We start from the raw sequence: 12,797 nt of genomic DNA, 5'->3' as shown, positions 1-12,797 counted from the left end.
TTGACTCGTAAGCAAGTAGAGACGAGACAGGAGTTCGTCGATCTTTAAATTAACTGGTATCCGTACGGCTGGCTAGGGCCGAAGTCTACACCGGAGTCAGAGATTCATGGACGATGAGATTCCGGATGCAGAGAATATAAAAGAAACCCTGCTGTCATATCACCCAGCGTGAAGAACAAGGGATGGAGCGGGCAACTCTGCATATGCTTCCTCTCAGACGCGCGTCTTTCAGACGAGTATTGGTTCAAGTGTGTCTCAGTCGCAGTTGCTCCAGGGAATGAGGCGATTCAGGCAGCTCAAGGGTGGAGCTATGCTCAGCCTCTGAGCCTACTTACGCATTAGCTAGCGGTAATGGTGTTCAGGGCGGGCGAGAGTCTAAATGGCGAAAGGTCGACTTCCAGAACGACGGGGCGAATCAGACCAGTCTCACACTCTGTCTTGGGCGATAAGGAGCTTAAGGAGCTATAAGTTGGTCTTGGAATGTGGCTATCACTACCTGACAGCGATCAGGAGAACCGCTGACGTAGATACTGCTTAATTGTGTAGCAATGGATTCCGTGCACTGTCGAGGATGAATGTCAATCGGTGCCGTCAACAGGATGATCAGCAGAGAAAGCGTGGCGTTATTGAAGCCAACTCCAGGTCGGTCAAAGTCGTGGGTCGGCATCAAACGCTGTGTGGATGAAGTGGACGGCCTCGTATCCGCATTCGGGGATGCACACTGCATTGCTCCATTTTCTGAGCTTCAAGTTTCAACAGATCTGAGGATGTTCCCTGATCCGGGGATTTTACATAATTCTCTTGAGATTCAAGAGCCCTCTCGTTCCCCGTCGAATTGCAATTGCCAGCCCTCGTTGCAGGTCCTAATTTCCGCTCTTCACGTCCCCAAGTTTCGGTCAACGCGATTGACATCATCATCCGATCGGGGGATCTTGGGTCAGGAACTTCTCTAAACCACGGATTCGGGAAACACAAATCACAAATCACAATCGCTTTCTTTTCCTCGCCGTTTGGTTCTTCCTGTTTGATTCCTGGGGTTTCTCTGTTCTCCTTCGTTCTCTCTCCAAGCCCTGGCGCCTCTGCTGTTTTCATCTTTTCTCAGTTGCCTCATCCGGTGCATATCCAACCTCAGATTCACTGCTACCACTGTTTGCTCTTGCAGTGCAACCTCACTTTCAAGTCGCTCCTTTTCTTGTATTATAAAGTTTACTATATTTTTCTCTCTTGCAGCAGCCGCTAGCTCTGTTTTTAATTGGGCCGCTGTCTCAGATTCTTAACTGACTTCTGAAGACACCACACCGTTCGGTCTTTTCGACTCTGCTTCGTTTAGTCCAACGCTTCTCAAGCCTCTCCTTTTGGTTTCTACTTATAGCGACAGTCGAAAGCCTCGCCTGGTCGGTGATTCATGGCTTCGTGAAGTCTGCTGTATGTTCCACTTCTCCTCCTCCCCCTCTTCCCAAGGTTCTCCTTCCTCGCACCCCGATTTGCTTTGTCTCTTCCCTTCTCCACCTTTCTAATTCCTATCCCCTTAGCTTGTCTTGCATCATGTCCATTCAATATCTGCTGCTTATCGTCCGGTGACAGCTGACTTTCTTTTTCTTCTTTCCCTCCGTTAGTGAGTGCGACAACACGCGGCCTCGATGTGACAATTGCTCCGCCCTCACAATTGCCTCCTCCCGCTCCTAACCCACTCGACCACCCTTTGCCTCTCCTCTTTCTCTAGCTTCCGTGCTTCTCCCCCGTGATGGCGCAAAGTTTGGGAAAGAGAGAGCGAAGAAAGAGTCTGGGTGCGTTTGGCCCGCTGTCCACGACTTCCAATCCTGGTCCGATCCCGCTCGATCGTTCTACGACTCACGATCCAAATGTGTTGAAGAAGAAGCAGCGGCGTAATTCAGGATTCTTTGGGGGCCGGAACCCCAGTCCAGTCGAAGCTCCCACCGGTCACCGCGGTCCTGGAACCGCAGCCCCAGTCAGAGTGGCCTCATCACCTGCCCTGGACGCTACCCCCCGGAGCCGTCAAAGACCACTCCAAAAGCGACGGAATTCAGTTTTCGGCTCGCTTCGGTCGCTCCATTCACTAGAGGATGATGACCCGTCTCGGTATTCTGTTGACGGTGACGATGGGCATGGGGTTGGATCGATTCTCTTACACCATGGCGAAGTTCAGATAACTGGAGGAGTGTGGAGGAAGAAGAGCCAGTACCTTGTTCTAACCGACACACATCTCGTTCGGTTCAAAAACCTGAACAAAGCGCTGGAGATGTTCCCCTCCATCCCTCCGTCAATGGCTCGAGCATCCTCCAGCCGACAATCAATCGCCTCTATCAGCTCCCTGCAAGATCCGCAGCTCGGCGCCATGGGTGATGCATCCACAGGCATTCCGCTGAACAGCATTGTTGCAGTCTACATGCTTGATGATGGAAAGCCATCGTCTTCGGTAGAAGTGGCATATATGGACGAACGAACCCAAAAGACCACTTTTATCCAAATGCAGACCCCGGACCTTCAGGAGCTTAACCTCTGGATGGTGGGAATTCGATCCGCTGCTGAAATGACTCGCGGCACCGCCCCAATGCCATTTGACCCAAGGGCATTGGACTGCGTTGTCAGGATGCTAGAACACGAACGCGATTATGATCCTGAGAACTTTCGCATGTTTCGAGTCATTCAGATGGCATCCACCAAGTCCCCGACGCGGGCGTCGTCGGACGAGCTCACCAAGCTGTCACCCACCGGATGCTATCTTGCCCTCGGATTGCACAAGCTCCATTTGGTTGCACTGCACAAGTTCTCTACGCGCAGCTCTACGACGTCTCTAACCGATCTCGACACCGCAACATCTTTTGGCCTCATGAACCTGACCTGCCTGTCGATGGAGTGGGGTGACGATAGTCTGCATTTGACCTTTCGGGTTCCTCTCCAAAAGCCCTGCTCGATATTCTTAGCGTCTGTTCACTCGCTTGAAATCGCCTATTGGATCAGGCAACAGACCGAATTTTTGCGCCCACTCTGGCTCAAACAACCGTATGATTTTATTGTACCCCGTGATCTCAATAACGAGAACAACTTCCCGCCAGTCTGCCTCGACGAGGATTACGGTTGCTTCGATCGAACTTTGGTCGCCTACTGCGCTAGTTATGACATTGACACCTCCAACATTCGATATACTATTGATACACAATGCGACGATGCGCCCTGCTTCAAGTTATTACGGCCAGCTTCGCCTCTCCGGAGTAAGTATACCGCCTTGGAGCTTATCGCGCTCACGCGAACATTGAGATATAATGAGTCGTTTCGCTCGGTTTCTTTCAGTGGGGTCAGCCTGGATGCAATCCAAAGCCTGCGGGATATTTATGGGAACGACAGGGACGCGCTGTTGACCAGGGCAGATGCTCAGATTCACGTTCCAGGACAGGAGAACTTGTCTGTCCTGTCACAGGAAATCCGGGCACTGAGTTTGAAAAGCAAGTGGCTCCGCCGCTTAGACTTTTCATATACTCTCAGCAGAACTCCCAAGTCTGACAGTGACAGTCATGACCCAGGCTGCGGGATTCCCGAGGCCATATTCCCTATTTGTCGGCGAGAACTCACCAATGTTGATTGGGTCATTCTGAACGGCATAAAACTGGGCGATTCCGATCTTGATTACCTCGTCGACGCAGCTTCCCAGCGGGGAAGTCATTTCCGAGCGCTAGAGGTGGGAAATTGCGGTCTATCTGTCCATGATATTGATCTTCTTCTTTCCACTACTGTCGCCCAGGTCTCGAGTCTCGAGGCCTTGAATATCTCTGGTGTACAAGGCCGCATAAAGCCCGATATGCTACAGCAGTACCTTGGTTATTTCAGCCAACTCAAGAAGCTTGATTTATCGCGCATCTCAAGGACTTCGGGTCCTGAGCCGCTTATCACAGCTGAAAATTTGTTTAATTGGCGGCTTGAAGAACTCTGTCTTAGCCAAACTCCTGTCAACAGAGAGACCGTTGATGCCATCGCCACCTACCTAGCGAGTGATCGTTCCGAATGTCTACAGGTTATCCGGCTCGATCAATGCGGACTCACTGGGCAGGATGTAGCCATTTTCATGCACTCGTTGGCGGCAGTCTCGCATGGCCGTGATGTCCATCTCCACGTTAATGACAACCGGCTAGACCTTGGGATTCCTTACCTTTGCGATGCCATTGCTCAAAATAAAACCCCGTCTCATTTATCGATGAGGATGGTCGATTTCAAGAAAGAGCAACAATTTCAGGATTTGGCTGAGGCTCTACGCAAGAATCACACTCTGAGATATCTTGATATTTCGAAGGCATCGCTTCCGTACGATGCCGGGCCAGAGACATGCAAGTCGCTACAGCTGATGTTTGAAGAAAACGATACCCTGGAGGACCTGGATATCAGTGGTGATAGCGCCCCGTTGGATATGGCACGCTTCGGAATCGGCCTCAACCTGGCTTTGACTGGTTTGAAAAAGAACAACTCGCTGAAGGTGCTGAGGATTGAACACCAGAAACTCGGATTACAAGGCGCAACCACCCTAGCTTCCGTGTTGGAAAACAATACCAGCCTACACGAGGTCCATTGTGAGAACAATGACATCAACCTCCAGTCCTTCACGGTTCTGGTTAATGGGCTTCAAAAAAACCGATCTTTGATGAGCCTATCATGCATGGACCGCGATAGAGCCAGGTCGCTCGACAAAGTACGCCGAGAGATTGCAAATGTGAAAAGGGAATTAAGTGCTTCTCAACATCCAACGACGAGTTCTCTACGTCGATCATTGCACGCTGCGATCAATGTCAAGAATATCTCTGTCAGTAGTAAATTGGCCAAACACTCGCATTCTTATGGTCATATCCGTGCTACTGCAAGCTCACTTTCGGCTGTTGACTCTAGGCCACCCATGGATGACCAAGTGGAGGCCATCCTTCAGTCGTTGAGTTCAAAATGGGACGCAGAAGTCTCGCGTCTGCGCCGATACCTTTTCAGGAACTTCAACCTAGTCAACGGTATAAGTGATGAAGAAATTGGCATCACTAGCGATGATGCCGCTAGTGATGGACGCCCTGCAACTGCTGCGAGCCTTGGGACCATGCTGGAGCAACTCAAGCTTGATGTGGCGCTAACTACGGATGAAATCCAATCGACCACGTCGCAAACACCATCACAGACCAGCGGGGCGGATAAGAGCCCGCATCTGGAGATATTCCAAAGCCTTGATACTGAGAATAACCTGGACGACGAGCTACAGAAATCACCGTATCTATCGTCCTATTCCAGTCACCCTTCTCAGGCTCTGCCATCGGACTATGCTGCTTCAAGTGTGTCGGCCCGTTCTGCTCTTCCAGTTCCGATGCTCCCATCAGTTGTGAGCAAGTCTAGCAGTATCCGCAGCACTCGTACCTCAAGCACTGTTTCCACGAGTACCGGCACAGGTGCAAGCGCAAAGAGCGCATATGGATCCGCATCCTCAACACTGAGAGGTTTCCTCTCGTCGAGAGAGCGGAAGAAGATGGATACCATGAAATCTGGGACAGTGTGTGTATCTGGAGATAGACCACCAACTTTAGATTGGTCTCCACCTCACTTTGATCTCGGCGACTTCCGTTAGGTCACCCATATTTAAATCAAGAGGTCCTCCATACACCCCAAGTTTCTGAAACTTCGGACTCGACCGTGGGCATCTCAAGATATATGAACCTAAATGATCAACCATTTGAACACCATCATCGTTACTCAAGACTGCTCGTTATTATACCACGCCCTGAAACTTTGTTTGACGCTACCACTCGCTCGAGTTCCTTTGTTCCTACTATAAATGAGCAGGCCTACAGAAGTCCTCATACTCTTTATACGCTCGATACCCTCACTTTTCCTGTCTATCTTACGACAACCGGCATCGTACCCAGCTCGTTCATCATTCTCTTTTCTTTCCTTTTTCTACCACTCCATCCGTCCATCTAGATGTCAAAAGACAAACATACTTGTCTGTTTTGATTTGTGTCTGGCGTGCTTGACGCACAAATCGACTGTCGTTATACAAGCTCCATCTTGAACATATCCGACAGTCATTAGAGAGGCCCGGCAGGATACTCTTTGTCCCTTTGCGCATTTCTCAACATGACTTAATCGTTAATGATATAGATTTACCCGGTCTTGGGAGGAACGCTACTTCTAGCCCAAGCCACGCATGCTGTCTGTCATATTCTGTGGAACGGCGAAATTCGTGTAAATTGACTGGTTTTATTTTCAGCATAGTTGTTACCTACATACCACTACTGTCGATACTTGCGGGTTGGGTGTACATATAATAGGCAGGGATTTTGTATATATACTGTCAATTGTTGACTTGCCTTTGGTCATTTGTGGTTTTGCTCTAGTAGTAACTGGCGATATTGGTCCAACGTACGCATATTTGCTTAATGTGCGGAGTCGACGTGGTCGCTATGGTTATGAATATTCAGAGGGTAAGGTAAACTCAACAAGTACACAAAATACCCCAAACGCTGTTGTTTTGGGTGACTGAGGTTTTAAAAACTCAACGCTCAGAATTATATTACAAGAGTACAATATATAAACCAACCAAAAGTTCAAGTATAATACAGACCTCAGAGAGGAAGAAAACATCTATCCGATATAGTAAGACATCATTCATCAATGCTCCACACCATCCAAAACAGTGACCCCATTCTTCTTGTCATGTTTATCCTGCGTTTTGCGGAGTTTTCGGCCCTCATATGCAAGTCGCCTCAGTTTCTTGAGGTACGCCGTCTCGCCCGAAAAGTCGTCCTTCCCTTCAAGAAGGGTCTTACGACGGTGCTGGCAGGCATTGTAGAAACTTCTAACTTTTGGACCCTCCAAATCAGTTAATTCGTATTCGACGCTCCAGCTGTCATTTTCAGTGATATCGTAGGGACGGCCAACAGGGCGGCCATTCACACGGTTCAGTGCCATTAGTACCATGCCGGAAATCTCGCGGTCATCGGATTTCGAAGAGGCTTCTGTGTTGACTGGGTCTTCTGACTTGGGCGGGATGTCCTCAATAGTTTCATCCTTAGCGGCAGCAATTTCAGGCTCTTGGGTGTCTACAGTGGCTTCATCTTCAGTGGCGGCAACTTCGGGCTCTTGATCTTCCTGAGCAGGATCTTGGCCATCGGCATCGGGGACGTATTTTAGGATCCGTTGCTGGTAGGCGTCGATTTCAGCCTTGTTCCTGGTTTGAATGGCTTCGATTTCTTCGTCGGTGACGGGTTCGTAGAAGATGTACATGAATGGCGTCGAGGTGTCTCTAGTCTCAAAGTGGAACCGAAGAGACTTTCCAGGGTATTTTTCAGTAGCCCTGTTGAGTACTTTATTCCAGAGCTGAAGGCTTAGACGGAATTCACCGTCACCCAACGCCGTGTCCGGTTGACCATGTATCGCTTGATCCATTTCCGACAAGCTTATGTACTGGAAGCCGAAAATTCGTTCAATATTGTGGAACGCCACAAAAATCCCGTCCATGCGCCCAATACGGACCTGAAGTGAATACTTGAGGAAGGCCGCGCGAATCATATCAAAATACTCGCGCTCATACGACTCGTACTTGCCAAAGCGCGATTTGATCTGATACCCTAGGCCAGCCTCAAAGTTGCGCGCATCCATTCTAATGGATATGACTGCGCGTGTCTTCAGATCAAACATTCCGGTACCAGGAAGGCGTGGGTCATGGGCATCGAGTTGAGACCTCATCAAGAAATCTCCCATGGTTGAATAGTGGTAGGATTCCGGCAAAGACGCCTCTTCCTCAGGTGTGATCTTATTCTGGTGGGATCTCCGGTAACGTTCAAATTCATCTTTCGGTAAGGTGAGAAGCTTCTCCATCGATTTACCCAAATTCATGAGGATGTTGGCCGAATCGAATTCCTTATCGGCATCTATCGCATAGACACCATCCTTGTATCGCAAAATCATGGCAGCGGGGGCACGCATTATACGAGTGAAATTCTTTGCATCGTCATCGAATCCTCGAGAGAGTGCATCCGTATTGATAGGGCGCCACGCTGACAGCAGGTAATGGAAGTGCGACAAAACGCTTGTCATGCTTGAAGACGATCCTATATATTTCTTGTTACTTTTTATCGCCTCGTTTCGCAATATTTCGTCTTTGGATGACGTGATATAGTCCTTCAAGGCTGCGAAATCGAATTCGGTAACAGGCATGATGGAACCCAAATATGGATCGAAGTTGAAGACACGAGACCGAGGATCACGAAGGTGATAGACTCCAGGACTAAACAAAACGCACACGGATTTGTTAGCTTATTTGATGCGGATATAAGAACCCAAGGTGAGAATGAGGCTAACTTGAAAAGAACTCTCTGTAGGCCATAGGCCAAATTTGGTACCGGTTGCGTTGGCACTTCAAGCTCTTTACACTTATCAGTTATGTACTTTTTGGAATCAAGGAGGGAGGCTGTATATTGCTCGTACCTTTGAAATTTTGCCGTGCCAAATACAGTTTGTCACGTCGTCGGCCTGCTGCCGAAGACGTAAATATTCCAGGAATTTGCGGGAATACACTATATTTCTGGTCGACAGGCTGTGAATCCCGGGGTTTCTGAATTTTATGAATAATGTTCTTCAAGTTGTTTTCAACACCCTTTTTCTTGACTAGAGGTTTGCTACCCGATTCCCTGGCCTTGACTCGGTCATGATCAGAACGAATCGCCCGGATTTTGTGTACAACGGAGTTTCGCAAGTGTTTAGGTTTGTCCTTCGCTGCATTGTCTGTTCGAGGGCTCCATGTCGTTGATTTTGCTTCTCGCAATGCCGGCCGCGTTTTCGGTTTCTGATCGCAAGGAGGGTTAGTATCGAAATACTTTTGCTGACTGGTCCGCGAACGGGGATGTTCAGATTAATCACGAACCTTGTGCAGTGGCGGTCGAGCACCTCCAGCAGGTGATTCATCGGGCTTGACCTCTGAGCCTTCGTTGCCAGCTTCTGCGCGCGACAAACGAGTGCTGCGAAAGGCGCGAGCCTGAACCTGGCCTTCCAGGCGGGTTGCTAGACAGGAAAAACAGACATGATCACGAAGAGGGTCTGACACAGACCGTAACGATGACCGAAACATCCGATCCGAGTACACGTAGAAGGCCTCACAAAGTCAATTGAAAGGAAATCTCCATGTGCCGGCGAGAAAGGTAGTTGAAGTACTCAGGCGCAAACACGCGAGTCTCCCATATTTTTTTTTCTGCTGCTCAACGCCCGCTCACCGCCTTTGCTGAAGTAATTACCGCTGTACCATACGATACCCGGCCGTACGGGGCTGCCGTACCGTAATTGAGGCCTCCGAGTCCGGGGGTACTTCGGAGCAAAAAGTAAAAAGCCCCGCCGTGCCGCAAATCAGAAAAAAAGTTATTCGACAGAGTCAAGTTGGCTTTTGTCTTTACAACGGTTATCTCTGCTGTCTGGCGGCTCGTCTCCTGTTAGACTTCTCTCGAGGTGAGTTACTTGGATATTTTGGCATTGGTCGAAATTTATCAGTTCTAGTGCTGCTGCACATTGATGGAGGGGCATGCATGAAAAGTGCCCCTCCAGCGTTGCCAATTGCCAATTTTGCGCTCTCTCTGAATCATGTGTGAGAACTGAATCTAATATCATATTTCTAAATAACAGATTTTTCTCGCGAACGTTACCCCCACCATGGCACAGGAACAGGAACGTCTGCGCGTCCTCATCGTTGGTAATGGTGGACGTGAGCATGCTTTAGCCTGGAAACTGAGCCAGTCTCCGCGAGTCGACATTGTCTTTGTCGCTCCAGGAAATGGAGGTACTGCTGCAGGTGCCCACAGCAAGATCGAGAATGCCAATGTCAAGGGGAATGACTACCCGGGACTTGTGGCTTTCGCTCAAAAGAACCAAGTCAATCTCGTGGTCCCAGGTCCTGAGGCACCCCTCGTAGATGGGATTCAGGGATATTTCCAGGCCGGTTGGTACCCCTGCGCTTTTTATTTCACTGGACCTATTACTAATTCGGTATGAAGTCGGCATTAGGTGCTTCGGTCCGTCAAAGGCGGCAGCGCGCATGGAGGGCTCCAAAGCCTTCTCGAAGGATTTCATGAAACGCCAGAACATCCCCACCGCTGCCTACGGGAACTTCACAGATTATGAAAAGGCTCGCCAATATCTCGATAGTGTGTCGCACACCGTTGTCATCAAGGCCGATGGATTGGCTGGGGGAAAAGGTGTGATCATTCCGACAACAAAGGAGGAGGCCCACCAAGCGCTGCGCGAAATGATGGTCGACCACCAGTTTGGCGATGCGGGAAATGAGGTTGTTATTGAAGAATACCTTGAGGGTGACGAACTCAGTGTTTTGACCTTCAGTGATGGCTACAGCATCAAGTCCCTCCCCGCAGCTCAGGACCACAAGCGTATCTACGACGGAGATCAGGGCCCCAACACGGGAGGCATGGGCTGTTACGCTCCCACACCAATCTCTTCGAAGCAGGTTCTTGAAGAGATTGACCGCACGATTGTACAACCATCTATTGATGGAATGCGGAGAGAAGGTACGTGCCCAACGGCCATTCCTATAACTGTCTATGCTAAAAACGTCTAGGGTTCCCATTTGTTGGCATCCTATTTACCGGCCTCATGATGACCAACAACGGCCCCAAGGTTCTCGAATACAACGTTCGTGGTGGAGACCCGGAGACCCAGACTCTTCTCCCCCTCTTGAGTGATGACACGGATCTGGCAGAAATCATGGTGGCCTGCACGGAGCATTGGCTTGATGGCGTCTCCATCAAGGTCAAGCCCGACTTCTCCACCACTGTCATCGCTGTTGCGGGCGGGTACCCCGGTGCATATGCTAAGGGTAAAAAGATCACTTTAGATCCAACTCCGGAGGGTACCCTAATCTTCCACGCCGGAACCAACCTTGCTGGAGATGAACTGCAGACTGCAGGTGGACGAGTTATCGCATCCACCGCTACAGGAGCTAGCCTTGAAGAGGCTCTGAAGAACAGCTATGCGGGTATCGAGACGATTCACTTTGAAGATGTTTTCTACCGCAAGGATATTGCTCACCGTGCTTTCCGGCAACGTGAGGTACAACAGTCGCTCACCTATGCCTCGGCCGGGGTCTCCATTGATGCTGGAAATGACCTTGTCAACAAGATCAAGAGCAACGTCGCAAAGACCAAGCGTCCTGGAACCGACGCTGTCATTGGAGGCTTTGGTGGCCTCTTCTCCCTCGCTGCAGCCAACTCCGCCTACCACCCCGAGTCTCCAACTCTCATTGGGGCTATCGACGGTGTCGGAACGAAGCTCAAGATTGCTCACGCAGCAGGTGTACACGACACCGTCGGTGTTGACCTAGTCGCTATGAACGTCAACGACCTTGTCGTCCAGGGAGCAGAGCCACTCTTTTTCCTCGACTGTTACTCCTGCGGCAAGCTAGACGTGAACACGGCCGCCGCCTTCGTCACTGGTGTTGCAGAGGGTTGTACGCAAGCCGGTTGTGCCTTGATTGGCGGCGAAACCGCCGAAATGCCCGGCCTTTTCATTGACGACAGCTACGACGCCGTCGGTGCTGCCGTCGGTGCCATCAATACTTCTGGCCCTAACGCCCGCACTATCCTCCCAGATACGTCAGCCATGAAAGATGGCGACGTCCTCCTCGCCTTAGCATCCTCTGGCCCCCACTCTAACGGATACTCTCTCGTCCGCAAGATCGTCGAGCGCTCTGGCCTCAACTACAACGACGCGGCCCCCTTCACCATGCCTTCCTCCAATGAACCCCTCACCCTCGGCCGTGCCCTCCTAACCCCAACCCGAATCTACGTCAAGCCCCTTCTTAAAGCCCTCGCTACCTCATCTCCAACCGCCATCAAGGGTCTCGCCCATATCACCGGCGGTGGTCTCGTCGACAACGTACCCCGCATGCTACCCAAGACCCTCACCGCACACATTGACGCCAAGACATGGCAGCTTCCCCCTGTCTTCTCATGGCTCAAGAAGAATGGTAATGTCTCAGCGCACGAGATGACACGCGCCTTCAACTGTGGTGTTGGCATGGTTATTGTCGTCGAGAAGGGTTCTGAGGCTGCTGTGAAGGACCTCCTCGAGAAGGAAGGCGAAACCGTCTACCAGGTCGGTGTACTCAAGGCCAAGGCTGAAGGCGAAGAGGATTGTATCGTTTCGGGACTTGAGACGTGGGACGCATAAATGGAAGACTGCTTTGATTGACTGCCGGCGGGGGGTTTCTGGTACTGTGCATATATTGGGATATTCGAAAAGAGAAAAGAATGGCTTATGTTTGAGATTTACGTTCATGACATTACACGCGATATCACTCAAATACTACTTATAGTTGACTTTATATTATAGATCCCTTGGCGGGTTTCCGATCTCCGGAGTGCCAGACAGATAAAAGCTATTTAATACGGTATGATAGATTACATGACAATATTCATATATTTACTTATTCCCTATCTATCGATGTCTTCTTATCTTTTTATCACTTATAGCAATGAAGGCCTTGGCCTGAATCAAACCAACGAGTGCTGTTAGGGTAGTAGGTGGGCGCTTCAATTAACGGTTAGTCCTAGTTTGTTTATATTCCAGAAAACATAATGCTCTGATAACATTGAATTCACGTTCTTTGAATGAATTGAGTTGAGAGACTCGAGTTGTGGTGCGCTCTGTGTACCTGCAAAACAATATGCCTTTTACTTCATCTCAATGCCCCTAGCGTTCCATATTCTTCCTTGTTATTACAACTTGAACACGGTGCTTTGTACTAGGATATATTT

General features: G+C 49.8%; 4 protein-coding genes across 4 annotated transcripts; 2 read left to right on the top strand and 2 right to left on the bottom strand.

Moving 5' to 3' along the window:
* Positions 1–227: 227 nt before the first annotated feature.
* On the bottom strand, positions 228–1,418 carry ASPVEDRAFT_806324 (uncharacterized protein). Its single transcript, XM_040816901.1, has 2 exons — positions 793–1,418; positions 228–721 (listed from the first exon to the last, which is right to left on the bottom strand). Exons 1-2 carry the CDS (start codon positions 1,090–1,092, stop codon positions 455–457), a joined length of 567 nt encoding a protein of 188 aa, XP_040670415.1. The 5' UTR covers positions 1,093–1,418; the 3' UTR covers positions 228–454.
* A 326-nt stretch (positions 1,419–1,744) lies between these two features.
* On the top strand, positions 1,745–5,608 carry ASPVEDRAFT_136690 (uncharacterized protein; the record flags this gene model as incomplete). The annotated part of the gene is made up of 1 exon (XM_040807318.1): positions 1,745–5,608. The coding sequence occupies one exon, from the start codon at positions 1,745–1,747 to the stop codon at positions 5,606–5,608; it is 3,864 nt and encodes a 1,287-aa protein (XP_040670414.1).
* Positions 5,609–6,440: 832 nt separating this feature from the next.
* Positions 6,441–9,179, bottom strand: ASPVEDRAFT_152990 (Pet127 family protein). Its single transcript, XM_040808333.1, has 4 exons — positions 8,906–9,179; positions 8,470–8,827; positions 8,344–8,407; positions 6,441–8,269 (listed from the first exon to the last, which is right to left on the bottom strand). Exons 1-4 carry the CDS (start codon positions 9,107–9,109, stop codon positions 6,652–6,654), a joined length of 2,244 nt encoding a protein of 747 aa, XP_040670413.1. The 5' UTR covers positions 9,110–9,179; the 3' UTR covers positions 6,441–6,651.
* A 502-nt stretch (positions 9,180–9,681) lies between these two features.
* On the top strand, positions 9,682–12,210 carry ade1 (bifunctional aminoimidazole ribotide synthase/glycinamide ribotide synthase; the record flags this gene model as incomplete). The annotated part of the gene is made up of 3 exons (XM_040807333.1): positions 9,682–9,967; positions 10,023–10,550; positions 10,601–12,210. 3 exons carry the CDS (start codon positions 9,682–9,684, stop codon positions 12,208–12,210), a joined length of 2,424 nt encoding a protein of 807 aa, XP_040670412.1.
* Between the last annotated feature and the right edge of the window lie 587 nt (positions 12,211–12,797).

The sequence above is a fragment of the Aspergillus versicolor genome (genome assembly GCF_001890125.1).
Source record: "Aspergillus versicolor CBS 583.65 unplaced genomic scaffold ASPVEscaffold_8, whole genome shotgun sequence".
Lineage (NCBI taxonomy): Eukaryota > Fungi > Ascomycota > Eurotiomycetes > Eurotiales > Aspergillaceae > Aspergillus > Aspergillus versicolor.
This window is presented reverse-complemented; position numbering and strand designations above follow the sequence as displayed.